At 39.2% G+C, this 12,891-nt stretch overlaps 1 protein-coding gene across 1 annotated transcript in view; it reads right to left on the bottom strand.

The window, feature by feature from the left end:
• Nucleotides 1-7,995: 7,995 nt before the first annotated feature.
• LOC309511201 (uncharacterized protein) overlaps nt 7,996-12,891 on the bottom strand; it is a 34,884-nt gene continuing 29,988 nt past the window's right edge. The window contains exons 3-6 of the mRNA XM_082186332.1: nt 12,564-12,653; nt 12,380-12,451; nt 9,019-9,090; nt 7,996-8,894 (exon numbers count right to left, since the gene is read on the bottom strand). Coding sequence (XP_082042458.1) covers nt 8,725-8,894; nt 9,019-9,090; nt 12,380-12,451; nt 12,564-12,653 — 404 coding nt within the window. The 3' untranslated portion in view covers nt 7,996-8,724. The remainder of the gene's footprint in view (nt 8,895-9,018; nt 9,091-12,379; nt 12,452-12,563; nt 12,654-12,891) is intronic.

The raw sequence follows: 12,891 nt of genomic DNA, 5'->3' as shown, positions 1-12,891 counted from the left end.
ATTTGTGAGACAAGCACTGGAGCCAGGCCATTTGGCATCCAAACTTGTGATCATACGTTCATGACCACAAGTCGTCTGCAGATGAAATGTTTAGTAGATCATTGTTATATCTGTTAATGTTACTATTAATCTAAAGATTTGTCTCACAGAAAATGATCATCTCACATATTCACATCATCTCTACCTGAACATTAAGGCTGTGAAAGGACTTCCTATTAACATAATCTGCCTCATGTTCCCCTAGACTAGAGCAGTGGAGATTGGAGCAATAGACTGCATGCAATGACTCTAGGGAATCCTATCATAAGATTAACATAATAATAATAAAAAAGATTTAAAATAATTCTTAACATGTATTATATTGTATAGTACATTTGTGAAATTTGCTTAAAAAAAAAAAAAAAAAATCATGTGATGTCACCCTATCAATATATCTTACCGGCAATTTTATAAAAGCCCTCTTTTATGGACATGGTCGATAAATGTCCGGGGAACACTATTAATGAAACTATTCATGTACTCCTGCAGAGCGAGGACCACCTTGTGAATGGTTCGACAAACCATGTTTTCCCCAAGCTTCTGTGCGTCACCCACCGTGCAAGTATGTACCACTTGCAAAAAAACGCAACGCAATACCATTTGCGTTACAGTAAGTGCATGAATTCGACGTGTTAAATTCTTTATGTGCGGCTCAAGAAGTTCGCAAAGATAAGACATTCCTTCCGCGGAAAATCTGTATCTTTCATACAAGTAACTATCAGGAAAGGCAAGGGGATTTTGTCTGGCTATAAACTCTTTCTCTACGAAGTGCTCGTCAAACAATTTGCGCTGAGATGTCCACCGGATTTGGAAGAAAAGGTGAAGTCATTGCAACAGACACTGGGAATAAGTTACATCACCTATGTGTCTTTGCTCTCAGCTGATTGGTCAAACTTCAGTCTGAGATCTTGAATCCAGAACATAACCTGTCCCAGAGCAGCTTAGCCGTGCAGCGTAAGATACTTTCATAGTACCTAAAACCCAGGGTTGGCGGAAATTAAACTGAAACATAGCTGGCTAGCCACCTAAACCGGCTTCGTGGTATAGGCCCCTGGGATGAGATTACAATTAAAGATAACAAAACATAGATTAGGTGATACAGAATTACACAGGCAGAGGGATCATATTTTATACACTACATTCTTCACCATCCTACACCTACACAATATGTACACTTGCAGTTATTCACAACCGAATCATGAGCCCTACTCTTCTGCACAATGGTAACGATACAAATTTCAACATAATAGAAACTCTTTCAAATGTCAAACAAAACTGAACATTAAACATTAACAGATGTTTCCCTTTACTCAAAAACACATAAAATAATGCTTAATTTCAATATTTTACTTTCCATTTCCAGCCATGTGCAAAGCATGCTGGGAACTAACAATGGTGTCTCTAAATAAAACCGCATAATTTAACTAATTCTCTTAAAATAAATAGGAAGCCTTTGTCCCTTAATTGTATCAGCTTAATCAGTTCCTCAATTCAAACCTCAAATATGTTTCCTTAAAAAAAAAAAAAATAGGAAAATGTATCTCTTGGTTTATTTAGTGAAATGTTCGCAATATTTTCTATACAACACTGAACCTCAATTTTCTTAATAAAATGTAACCCTGGGTTAATTTCTACATGATTATTCTTTATTATCATTTGTATTTTATTTATTTGTTTATTTTATGCGGAAATGTGCTGCTTGGTGACGAGAGTTTATTATTGAATCAATATGGAAGTAAAATAATGTCAAATGTTTTTGAAATAAAAAGCCTGTTGAATTGCACTACTTGAAAAAAAAATAGGCATTGCATTAACCATGCTTGCATTTTAATGCATTGTATTTTTAGGGCTTGCATTTTTATGGGCTGAAATTCAACAAGCTGTGAATATTTCAATTAAAAACATTTCAAACACCTTTTCATTATTAAAAATTCAATAATCCATATTCACCTTTCATATTTCACTTCCAAAATATTCAAACTGTTTAAAAATACAAGCAATAATATTCAACAGGCAATTTTCGGTCCATTTTATTTCGCTTTGCAAATTCGCTTCCACAAATTCAGTGGTTCAAATTCGACAGTAAATTCAACATTGACGTCCAGGAACTGCAGGAAAAGCAGTAGATTGCCGAGCATACGCTCCATCTGCTGTTAGTCGACCTCACCATCAGATGGTGCAAAAGCGCGTGTTGTAGACGAAGACCAGCAAAATTAGAGCAAGTCATTCATTCATAAAACTCATTTACAGCAATGTAAGTGTATTTGTGATTATTATGGCGGCTGTTTTATGTTAAATTCAGTGCCTTCACGGTTACTTTTCCTGTGTAGCCTACATGCATCTTTCTCTACCGTGAATGAGATTATAATGTTATTCCCCGATGTGGATGTACAGATCCAATGTTACATTTTTGAGGTTGACATATATTTCTCTTGGTTGTTTAGTTGCCTTAACTTTATATTGTGGCGATGTGCTGCATGCAGGCTATTAGGGTTTCCCTCAATACTTCAGGATTCCCCTGTTGGACATATACAACGCTTAACGTAGCTTAATGGATTACAGTGATGTAAAAGACCAAACTCGCAGGCAAGCAGATGGACTCAGAATAATGCGCAAAGCTTAATGCTGAGCGTTTCCCAGTGATAGACTGGCATAAAGATGGCTTGATGTTGGACATTCGCACATTTAGGGACCGTCTCTAAAGTGTATACGACTTTGGTAAACACGTTTCTAACTTCGATAGCATTTGAATAGAACGACTTAAAGTCATAAAACCAACTGTAAAGTGTTCATGTAGTGTCAGGCATAATGCGCACTCTTTGGATTGTTGATATTTTTTCAAATAAATTTAAGTTTGCTATTGAAGTTAGAAACGTGTATGCCAATGTTGTATGCAACTTTAGAGACGTCCCTAAATGTGCGAATGTCCAATGTCAAGCCAATTTAACATTATAGAAAATAGAATAAAATAGAAGAGAAAGTGTTAGTATTAATTGATCAAGTGTTGATTTTATGCCAGTATATCACGAAACGCTCAGCATGAAACTTTGCGCGTTAAGTTCATATTCTGAGTCCATCTTCTTGCCTGTAGCCTCAGCCTACTTCCCCAATAAGGTGCAAGATTGGTCTTTTATATCACTGTATTAGTCCATTAACTAACGTTAAGCGTTTTGTCCCAACGGAAGGGGAATCCTTGAGTATGAGGTATTGAGGGAAACCGATTATAATCCTGTTCATGGTAGAGAAAGCTGATGACATGTAGGCTACACAGGGAAAGTAACAATGAAGTTATTGAATGAAACATAAACACAGCTTTTGTGTGTTATCATCTTTTCCGCATATACTGACACAGATAATCATTTTCATTTTAAGAATGAATGTCTTCGTCAACAACAAGCGCTTTTGCACCATCTGATGGTGAAGTCGACTAACAGCAGATGGAGAGTATGCTCGGCAATCTACTGCTTTTCCTGCAGTTCCTGGAAGTCAATGTTGAATTTACTGTCGAATTTGAACCACTGAATTTGTGGAAGCGAATTTGAAAAGTGAAATAAAATGGACCGAAAATTGCCTGTTGAATATTATTGTTTGTATTTTTTAACAGTTTGAATATTTTGGAAGTGAAATATGAAAGGTGAATATGGATTATTGAATTTTTAATAATGAAAATGTGTTTGAAATGTTTTTAATTAAAATATTCACAGCTTAAATATTCAACCATGTTGAATTTCAGCCCATAAAAATGCAAGCACTAAAAATAAAATGCATTAAAATGCAAGCATGGTTAATGCAATGCCTATTTTTTTCAAGTAGTGCAATTCAACAGGCTTTTTATTTCAAAAACATTGACATTTTTTTACTTCCATAGGATTCTTGCCGATAAATAGCTTGGCTTCACATAGGCGTCTTCTAATCGTTACAGTACACACAGGTAACTTGAGATCTTCTTTGATCACCCTGGAGCTGATCATTGGCTGAGTCTTTGCCATTTTGGCTATTCTTCGATCCATTCGAATAGTTTCGTAGTTTTCCATTTTCTTCCACGTCTTCCTGGTTTTGGTTGCCATTTTAAAGCATTTGATATAATTTTAGCTGAGCAGTCTATCATTTTCTGCACTTCTTTATATGTTTTCCCCTCTCCAATCAACTTTTTAATCAAAGTCCGCTGTTCTTCTGAACAATGTCTGGAACGGCCCATTTTATTCAGATCTTCAGAGAGAAATGCACTACAACCACCATGTACAGTAACAGTACTGCCTTCGCCTTTAAATAAGGGCCACTTATTGACACTAGTTTTTTCACAGAATGATTAACCTCACTAATTGAACTCCACACTGCTATTATTTTGAACACACCCCTTTCAATTAATGATTCAATTATACAGAATTAGCAGCATACATGTCATGACTGTTGGGTCTATTGTTTTTCTATTACTCTACTACACCTACTAGTAAATTATTTGTCATGTAGAAATACATTTTTTTTTTTATCAAAAACAGTGATTGATCTGGTTAATGATGTAGGACTGTTATTATTTTGAACACAACTGTATAATTCATAGACAAATATCAAGGTGCAAGAACCATTTTCACATTCATGCATTGGACAGATGCTTTTATTCAAAGTGACTTGCATTGCTTTCTAAGTTTACATTATATTCCTTTTGGATAGTAATGACTCAACTTTCTAAAGTAACTACTAATTATTTGGATCAGTAATCTGAAGTGAAGATCCTGGTAACCCAATAGTAATGACTCAAGTGTTACTAAATCCACCCTTCCTTAGAATTACTATCCAAAACCTTACAAAAAAACTCAAAAGTTTACAATGAATTCAGTCTTTAATAGGAGTATCATCTTTAACAGGAGAGTCATTGCTAGTGCATTACCATGATCTTCACTTTAGAATTAATTATACATCATGCATTATTCATATTAAATATTAACCTGTATATAGTAACCTGTATATAGGCATTCAGAGCAAATTAAAGCCTTATTGGTAATTAATTTAACCCTCTTCGTTTCCTGTTTACAAATCTGGTCTTTGGGGTCTATATGACCCCAACAATTGATAGAGAAATTAATAGAGAAAAAAATATAAATTTTTAATTATACAAATAATATATGTTTTTTTTTTTTTTTTTTTACTTCTCATCTATTCATTAATGCTGTGTTTTGGGGGATATGAAGTACTTTTTTACCTATTTACTGCAAAATTCCTCAACTACACCATTAGCATACATATGAAATATACTTTTTTAATGAAAAAAACACATTAATGATGATCAAATTTAACTATGAGTTGTTTCTGGATATTGATCTAGGTGTTAGATGCATAATTCTGCCATCTGCTGGTTAGATGTTTTTCTGTAGCTAATATAGTTTTAGCCACAAAGTGTAATTACCATATACTTCCAGCAGAGGCCCCATAGAGATCCATCCATTTTTCTGGATGTGACTTAATGCTCTTATAATAGCTTTTTTATGAATTACATATTTAAACATTTTAAAATACATTAAATCAGTATTTTGTCAAAGTTTAGAAATTTTTTTTTGTTGTTGTTTGAGGTCTTTTGAAGTGTCTTGTTATTGCAATAATGCTATATAAATTTGCAATAATATCTTTATTGTTTGTTTGTGTTTGTCTCTCTGTGTGTATTTGATCTGTGTGTAGTCATGTTCTTTCCACGTTGCATTTGTGCTCTCATACCATACCTTCATTTATGTGTGAATTTTTTTAGATTTATGTAGAAATTATTGATTTTATTTCACAATTTCAGTAAAAATGCTCTCTATTGCAGTCACACTCTTTCTCTGTCTATGTGTGTATTTGTGTCTGTGTCTGTGTCTGTGTGGGCCCATATGGGTCTGTGATAATGTTCATTCCACATTACATTAGTGCTCTAGTACCAGGCCTTCATTTATGTGTGAGAATTTTCAGATTTATGCTGGAATTATTGATTTTATTTGTCAATTTCTATAAAAATGCTTTCTTTTGGAGTCAGACCTGTGTGTGTGTTTGTGTGCGCGTACATGTGTGTGTGCAAGTGGTCATGTTTGTTCCACATTTCATTTGTGCTCTAGTACCAGGACTTCATTGTGGTATTGAAATTTTCAGATTTATTCTGGATTTATAGATTTTTTTTGACAAATGAAAAATAAAAAATATTTTTTCTTTGATTTTCCCATTCATTTCAATGTGGGGTCATATTGACCCCAAGGGACAGAAGTGTGACTTTTTTTTTTACATACCTTTAGAACGACCGAATCAAGCCCAATTTAATTCCACTGAGATGAAGGGAACCATTTTTTTTTTATTAAAGAAAAGTCGCTTGGGGTCATATAGACCCCAAAGCCCAATTGAGGGTTAATTGTGTATGCTATTGTCGAGTTAGAGTACCTGTGTAACCTATTGTGATACAGCTGAGATATTTAATGTGCGTCTGTAATGGGTTTGTAGAGACGAGGCAGAGAGAGAACCCAAGTGTGCACAACTTTAATAGCAAAAGACAAAAACACAGATAATCCAGAACAGGAAAGAGGCAAATAGTCCACACGAACACAAAGGGCAAAACCAGGACATCCAGGACATCCAGGCACCCCACGACCGAACACCATAAGAGCAAACGACAACTAACAAAACATGACCGAAGCACAAGAGTTTAAATACACAAGGAAATCAAGCATGATTAACTACAGGTGTGGCTGATGACGGTAACCACAGGAACACAGAAACAGAAACACAGGAAAGAAAATCAGACAATGGAAACTGAGAATATATTTCAACACAAAAGTCCTTATAAAACACAGAACCGGGATCGTGACAGCGTCCCACCTGTCGTTAAATGGTCTTCAGAAATTCCTGTTCTTGCAGAAGCTCAAACGTGCTGCGTAACACGAGAATGAACCTCATTGGTTCTTGTTGAAGCTCAAACGTGCTGCGTAACACGAGAATGAACCTCATTGGTTCTTGCTGAAGCTCAACCGTGCTGCGTAACACGAGAATGAACCTCATTGGTTCTTGCTCAAACGTGCTGCGTAACACGAGAATGAACCTCATTGGTTCTTGCTGAAGCTCAACCGTGCTGCGTAACACGAGAATGAACCTCATTGGTTCTTGTTGAAGCTCAAACGTGCTGCGTAACACAAGAATGAACCTCATTGGTTCTTGCTGAAGCTCAACCGTGCTGCGTAACACGAGAATGAACCTCATTGGTTCTTGCTGAAGCTCAAACGTGCTGCGTAACACGAGAATGAACCTCATTGGTTCTTGCTGAAGCTCAACCGTGCTGCGTAACACGAGAATGAACCTCATTGGTTCTTGCTGAAGCTCAAACGTGCTGCGTAACACGAGAATGAACCTCATTGGTTCTTGCAGAAGCTCAAACGTGCTGCGTAACACTAGAATGAACCTCATTGGTTCTTGCTGAAGCTCAAACGTGCTGCGTAACACGAGAATGAACCTCATTGGTTCTTGCTGAAGCTCAAACGTGCTGCGTAACACGAGAATGAACCTCATTGGTTCTTGCAGAAGCTCAAACGTGCTGCGTAACACGAGAATGAACCTCATTGGTTCTCGCTGAAGCTCAAACGTGAATGAATCTCATTGACAGAATTACATTTTTGGATGAACTAACCTGTTAACAACTTCAAATATTTTTGTTCTTTTTTTTTGCAGTTATTTTAGATACATAAACAAAAGAGATATTGTCCATATGAAGAGTTCAGATGCAAAAGCCTCTAAATGCCATCTGAAATTTTCTTCTAGAATGATCATTTTTATCAAGCTTGTATATTTAAGTTAAGTAATTTCACTTAAATGACAATTCATAGGTAATTTTCATTGACATTTAAGTGAAATTAATGAACTTAAATATATGAGCTTCATAAAAATGATCATTCTAGAAGAAAATTTCAGATGGCATTTAGAGGCTTTTGCATCTGAACTCTTCATATATACTCTTATTTGTAGGCTACTTAAGCACTTGGTTATTCCAAGAAAAACGTTTTATTCCAAGAAGAACTGCAAGGCTTCCACCTGCTGACCGCAGCACAGTTTCATGAACAATATTTTTGGACAAAAATCATCACCATCACACAAAAAAACTGAAATTTGCTGACAATATTTTTTTTCTTTGCATTTACATGCTAGACCTCTTTAATAACATGCAGTACCACTGATGGAGGAATATTAATATTCCTTTTCACAAATAAATTTTTTCGGTATTGTACAAGAAGCATCATACCAAGAGTCTAAGTTACTTTTCACATTTCCCAGAGCAGCGCAATTAGCATTTCTCCCGTCATTAGGTTGTTTCGACGCCCAGAACCTTTAAGAGACAAACAAGCAATAATGCACTTGCAATAATATTTTTAGAAAACAACTGTATATTTGTATATTGATTAACATTCCTAGACATGATTACACATGCAGATTTCTTACTGTACTCCAGTTTCAGTGAGAGTTTGTTTGTTCACCCAAACCCAGCGTCCTTCAGTGTCCAGATCATTGAGACCAATCCAGTGCGTCTCTTTAATTTTAGAGACCAGGAAATACTAATGGAGAAAATGTACATAAGTGATGGTGTAAAATAAGTGTTTTTGGTAAATGTGAAGGTAAATGTATAGGTTAATAGAAACCCTTTTAAAGCTTTGTTTTATTTGTGTGATCAAAACATATTCATTTCTAATTGATCTGACTTGCCCGTTCTGATTGGCTGGTTATGGTCACCAGATCGGCTCCTTTTGAAACACAGACATCTCGACTGCTTCTCCAGTTCAGTTTATCAGAGCTGAATAAATACAGCTTTCCACGACAAGCTAACCAGCCATTCACAGAGATATTACAAGACTGAGCTGTGAAAGATGAATAAAGTGTGATTAAACCTTCCATTATTAAGATAAAGTTAATCAAAATGGTTCCTGTGCAGAAATATTCACACTTTGTGTCACACTAAGCTTGTAAACTGACACTCACCACCATCGTAAAAGGACAGCCGTTCTCTCAGTGTGTCGTATCTGGCTGTAAGATCATTAAACTCTTTCTTCATGGCTGGTGAAAAGACAACAGGAGAACAAGCAGATAAAGTTAATCAAACTGGTTCCATGTTCAGAAATATTCACACTTTGTGTCACACTAAGCTTGTAAACTGACACTCACCATCGTACAAGGACAGCCGTTCTCTCTGTGTGTCGTATCTGGCTGTAAGATCATTAAACTCTTTCTTCATGGCTGGTGAAAAGACAACAGGAGAACGTCTCGGGTTACGACTGTAACCCTCGTTCCCTGAGAAGGGAACGAGACGCTGCGTCGAAATCGACACATTGGGGAATGCCTTCAGCGTGACGCGTCTGAAGCCTGTATGGAACTAGTCCAATCTTGATTGGTGTTGCGTGATGACGTCACCCGTGACGTCGCATGTGACGGTGAGCGGAAGCTATAAAAAGGACACCGGAACATAACAGCGTCAGCTTTCAATTGGTCGAAGCAAGTCGTCCTCAGGAGCGCGAAAAGTGTGGCCGAGGGACGCAGCGTCTCGTTCCCTTCTCAGGGAACGAGGGTTACAGTCGTAACCCGAGACGTTCCCTTTCGAGGGAACTCGCGCTGCGTCGAAATCGACACATTGGGGAACGAAATGCCCACTGCGCCACACTGAGAGAATACGCCCTGGTATGAAGCAATCTGGCATACTCAAGACGAGAGAACCCGTGACCCCGGTGTAGAGGGCAGATCCAAACTGTAGTGTTTTATAAAAGTGTGAGGGGAAGCCCAGCCTGCAGCATCACAGACCTCTTGGAGGGAAACTCCTGCTAGCAGAGCCTTAAAGGAAGCCACTCCTCTAGTGGAGTGGGCTTTTAACGCTAGAGGTGAAGGCAAACCACGCACCTCGTAAGCTGAAGAAATTGTTTCCACTATCCATCTGCTAATAGTTTGTTTTGAAGCAGGTGACCCCTTCTTTGGGGACCCAAAGCACACAAGTAGTTGATCCGATTTCCTCCAGCCCGAAGTCCTTTGAACATAGATTTCCAGGGCTCGGATCGGGCATAGTAGATGTAATTTAGCTTGCTCATCCGACACATGCGGTGGAGGATGAAAGGCCTGGAGAATTATAGACCGTGCCACACTTGACGGCACCTTAGGCACATAGCCAGGTCTAGGGTGGAGAATGGCCTTTACTCTGCCGGGAGCGAACTCGAGGCAGGAAGGAGCGACAGATAGAGCCTGCAGGTCCCCGACTCTCTTTAGGGACGTGATGGCGAGCAGGAACGCTACTTTAACCGACATAAATTTCTCAGTCACCTCATCCAAAGGTTCGAAGGGTGCCAGGGATAACCCCTCAAGAACTACTGCCAGGTCCCACGTGGGGACCCTGGACTGGATGACAGGCCTCATCCTCCTAACTCCACGAAGGAAACGTACTATAAGTGGGTGTCTCCCCAAAGTGCCCATCCCTAAAGGCGTGTGGAAGGCAGCTAAGGCCGCCACATAGACCTTAAGCGTGGACGGGGAGAGCCCGTCAGAGAAGCGACTCTGGAGGAACTCCAGCACTGAAGCCACTGGGCAGTTAACTGGGTCCACTTGATGTTCTCTGCACCATAAAGTGAATACATTCCATTTCAACGCATACAGTTTCCTAGTGGAGGGGGCTCTAGAGTTTAAAATGGTCTCGACAACCTCAGTTGAGAGACCGACATTTAAGAGTTGGTCCCCCTCAGGGGCCAGACCCACAGCTTCCATAGCTCTGGTTGAGGGTGGAATATTGTGCCCTCGGCCTGAGACAGAAGGTCCCTCCTGATCGGAATTTGCCACGGAGGACCTGCTAGGAGAACCATAATGTCCGAAAACCACACCCGGGCCGGCCAGTACGGGGCTACTAGGAGTAGGCTGATCCCGTACCGCCGGACTCTCTCTAGAACCCCGAGCGGGACCGCGAGAACTGGCCGATGAAATTTGGGAAAGGGCCGAGGCCGTCTCAACATTATCAGCCAGATCCTTTTGCGATCCCCATGAATGCAAGCGCCGCGCTGCCTCGACAGACGCGGGACCTGATCCATGGGGAGCGCGTGCCTGGCCTGATTCATCGAACAGACCGAGGCGGGAGCGGAGCGTTCTAAGGGGCATTAGATCACAGTTTGCACAGACAGCGCCCCTCGAGCGCTGCCCGTGCATGCTCCACTCCAAGACAAACAACACAGAGCACGTGTGTGTCACCCTCGCTCAAATAACGCGGGCAAGGGGACGCACACTGTCTGAACTGCTTCTCTTTCTCCATCACAATACCTTTACCGAACAAACAACACCAAATAAGACACACAGTCACATATAACGCTTGCTGAAGAACAGAAAGCTGACGCTGTTATGTTCCGGTGTCCTTTTTATAGCTTCCGCTCACCGTCACATGCGACGTCACGGGTGACGTCATCACGCAACACCAATCAAGATTGGACTAGTTCCATACAGGCTTCAGACGCGTCACGCTGAAGGCGTTCCCCAATGTGTCGATTTCGACGCAGCGCGAGTTCCCTCGAAAGGGAACAAGCAGATAAAGTTAATCAAACTGGTTCCATGTTCAGAAATATTCACACTTTGTGTCACACTAAGCTTGTAAACTGACACTCACCGTCGTACAAGGACAGCTGTTCTCTCAGTGTGTCGTATCTGGCTGTAAGATCATTAAACTCTTTCTTCATGGCTGGTGAAAAGACAACAGGAGAACGAGCAGATAAAGTTAATCAAACTGGTTCCATGTTCAGAAATATTCACACTTTGTGTCACACTAAGCTTGTAAACTGACACTCACCATCGTACAAGGACAGCTGTTCTCTCAGTGTGTCGTATCTGGCTGTTAGATCATTAAACTCTTTCTTCATGGCTGGTGAAAAGACAACAGGAGAACAAGCAGATAAAGTTAATCAAACTGGTTCCATGTTCAGAAATATTCACACTTTGTATCACACTAAGCTTGTAAACTGACACTCACCATCGTACAAGGACAGCTGTTCTCTCAGTGTGTCGTATCTGGCTGTAAGATCATTAAACTCTTTCTTCATGGCTGGTGAAAAGACAACAGGAGAACGAGCAGATAAAGTTAATCAAACTGGTTCCATGTTCAGAAATATTCACACTTTGTGTCACACTAAGCTTGTAAACTGACACTCACCATCGTACAAGGACAGCTGTTCTCTCAGTGTGTCGTATCTGGCTGTAAGATCATTAAACTCTTTCTTCATGGCTGGTGAAAAGACAACAGGAGAACAAGCAGATAAAGTTAATCAAACTGGTTCCATGTTCAGAAATATTCACACTTTGTGTCACACTAAGCTTGTAAACTGACACTCACCATCGTACAAGGACAGCTGTTCTCTCAGTGTGTCGTATCTGGCTGTAAGATCATTAAACTCTTTCTTCATGGCTGGTGAAAAGACAACAGGAGAACAAGCAGATAATGTTTCTCACATGGTGAGTTCAATAAACACTCAACACTGTTAATGAAACATACCGTTTATTAAATACAGTTTCCTCACCTGTGCTGTTGATCTCTTGAGCCGCCAGTGTCTTTGAAACCATGATGTGCTGCTCATTCAGTGATTCGAAATCAGCAAGCTTATGATTATCTGATTAAAGACAAAAGCAGCAGTGGAAAATGTGTTTTTGAGGAAAGTCCACATCATGTAAAAACTGAAATGATCTACAAAAAAAAGTTTGAATGGAGTTTGTAAATTAAGTCTTCAGCCTTAATTAATGTCAGTTTTACACATTCAATGTGGAGATTTGTTTGACAATATTTGCCTAATAAAACATCTTTGCTGAGAAGTATGATTTCACAAATAAAAAGCTACAAAAAATCATGTG

The sequence above is a fragment of the Leuciscus leuciscus genome (genome assembly GCF_965113295.1).
Source record: "Leuciscus leuciscus genome assembly, chromosome: 12".
Lineage (NCBI taxonomy): Eukaryota > Metazoa > Chordata > Actinopteri > Cypriniformes > Leuciscidae > Leuciscus > Leuciscus leuciscus.
This window is presented reverse-complemented; position numbering and strand designations above follow the sequence as displayed.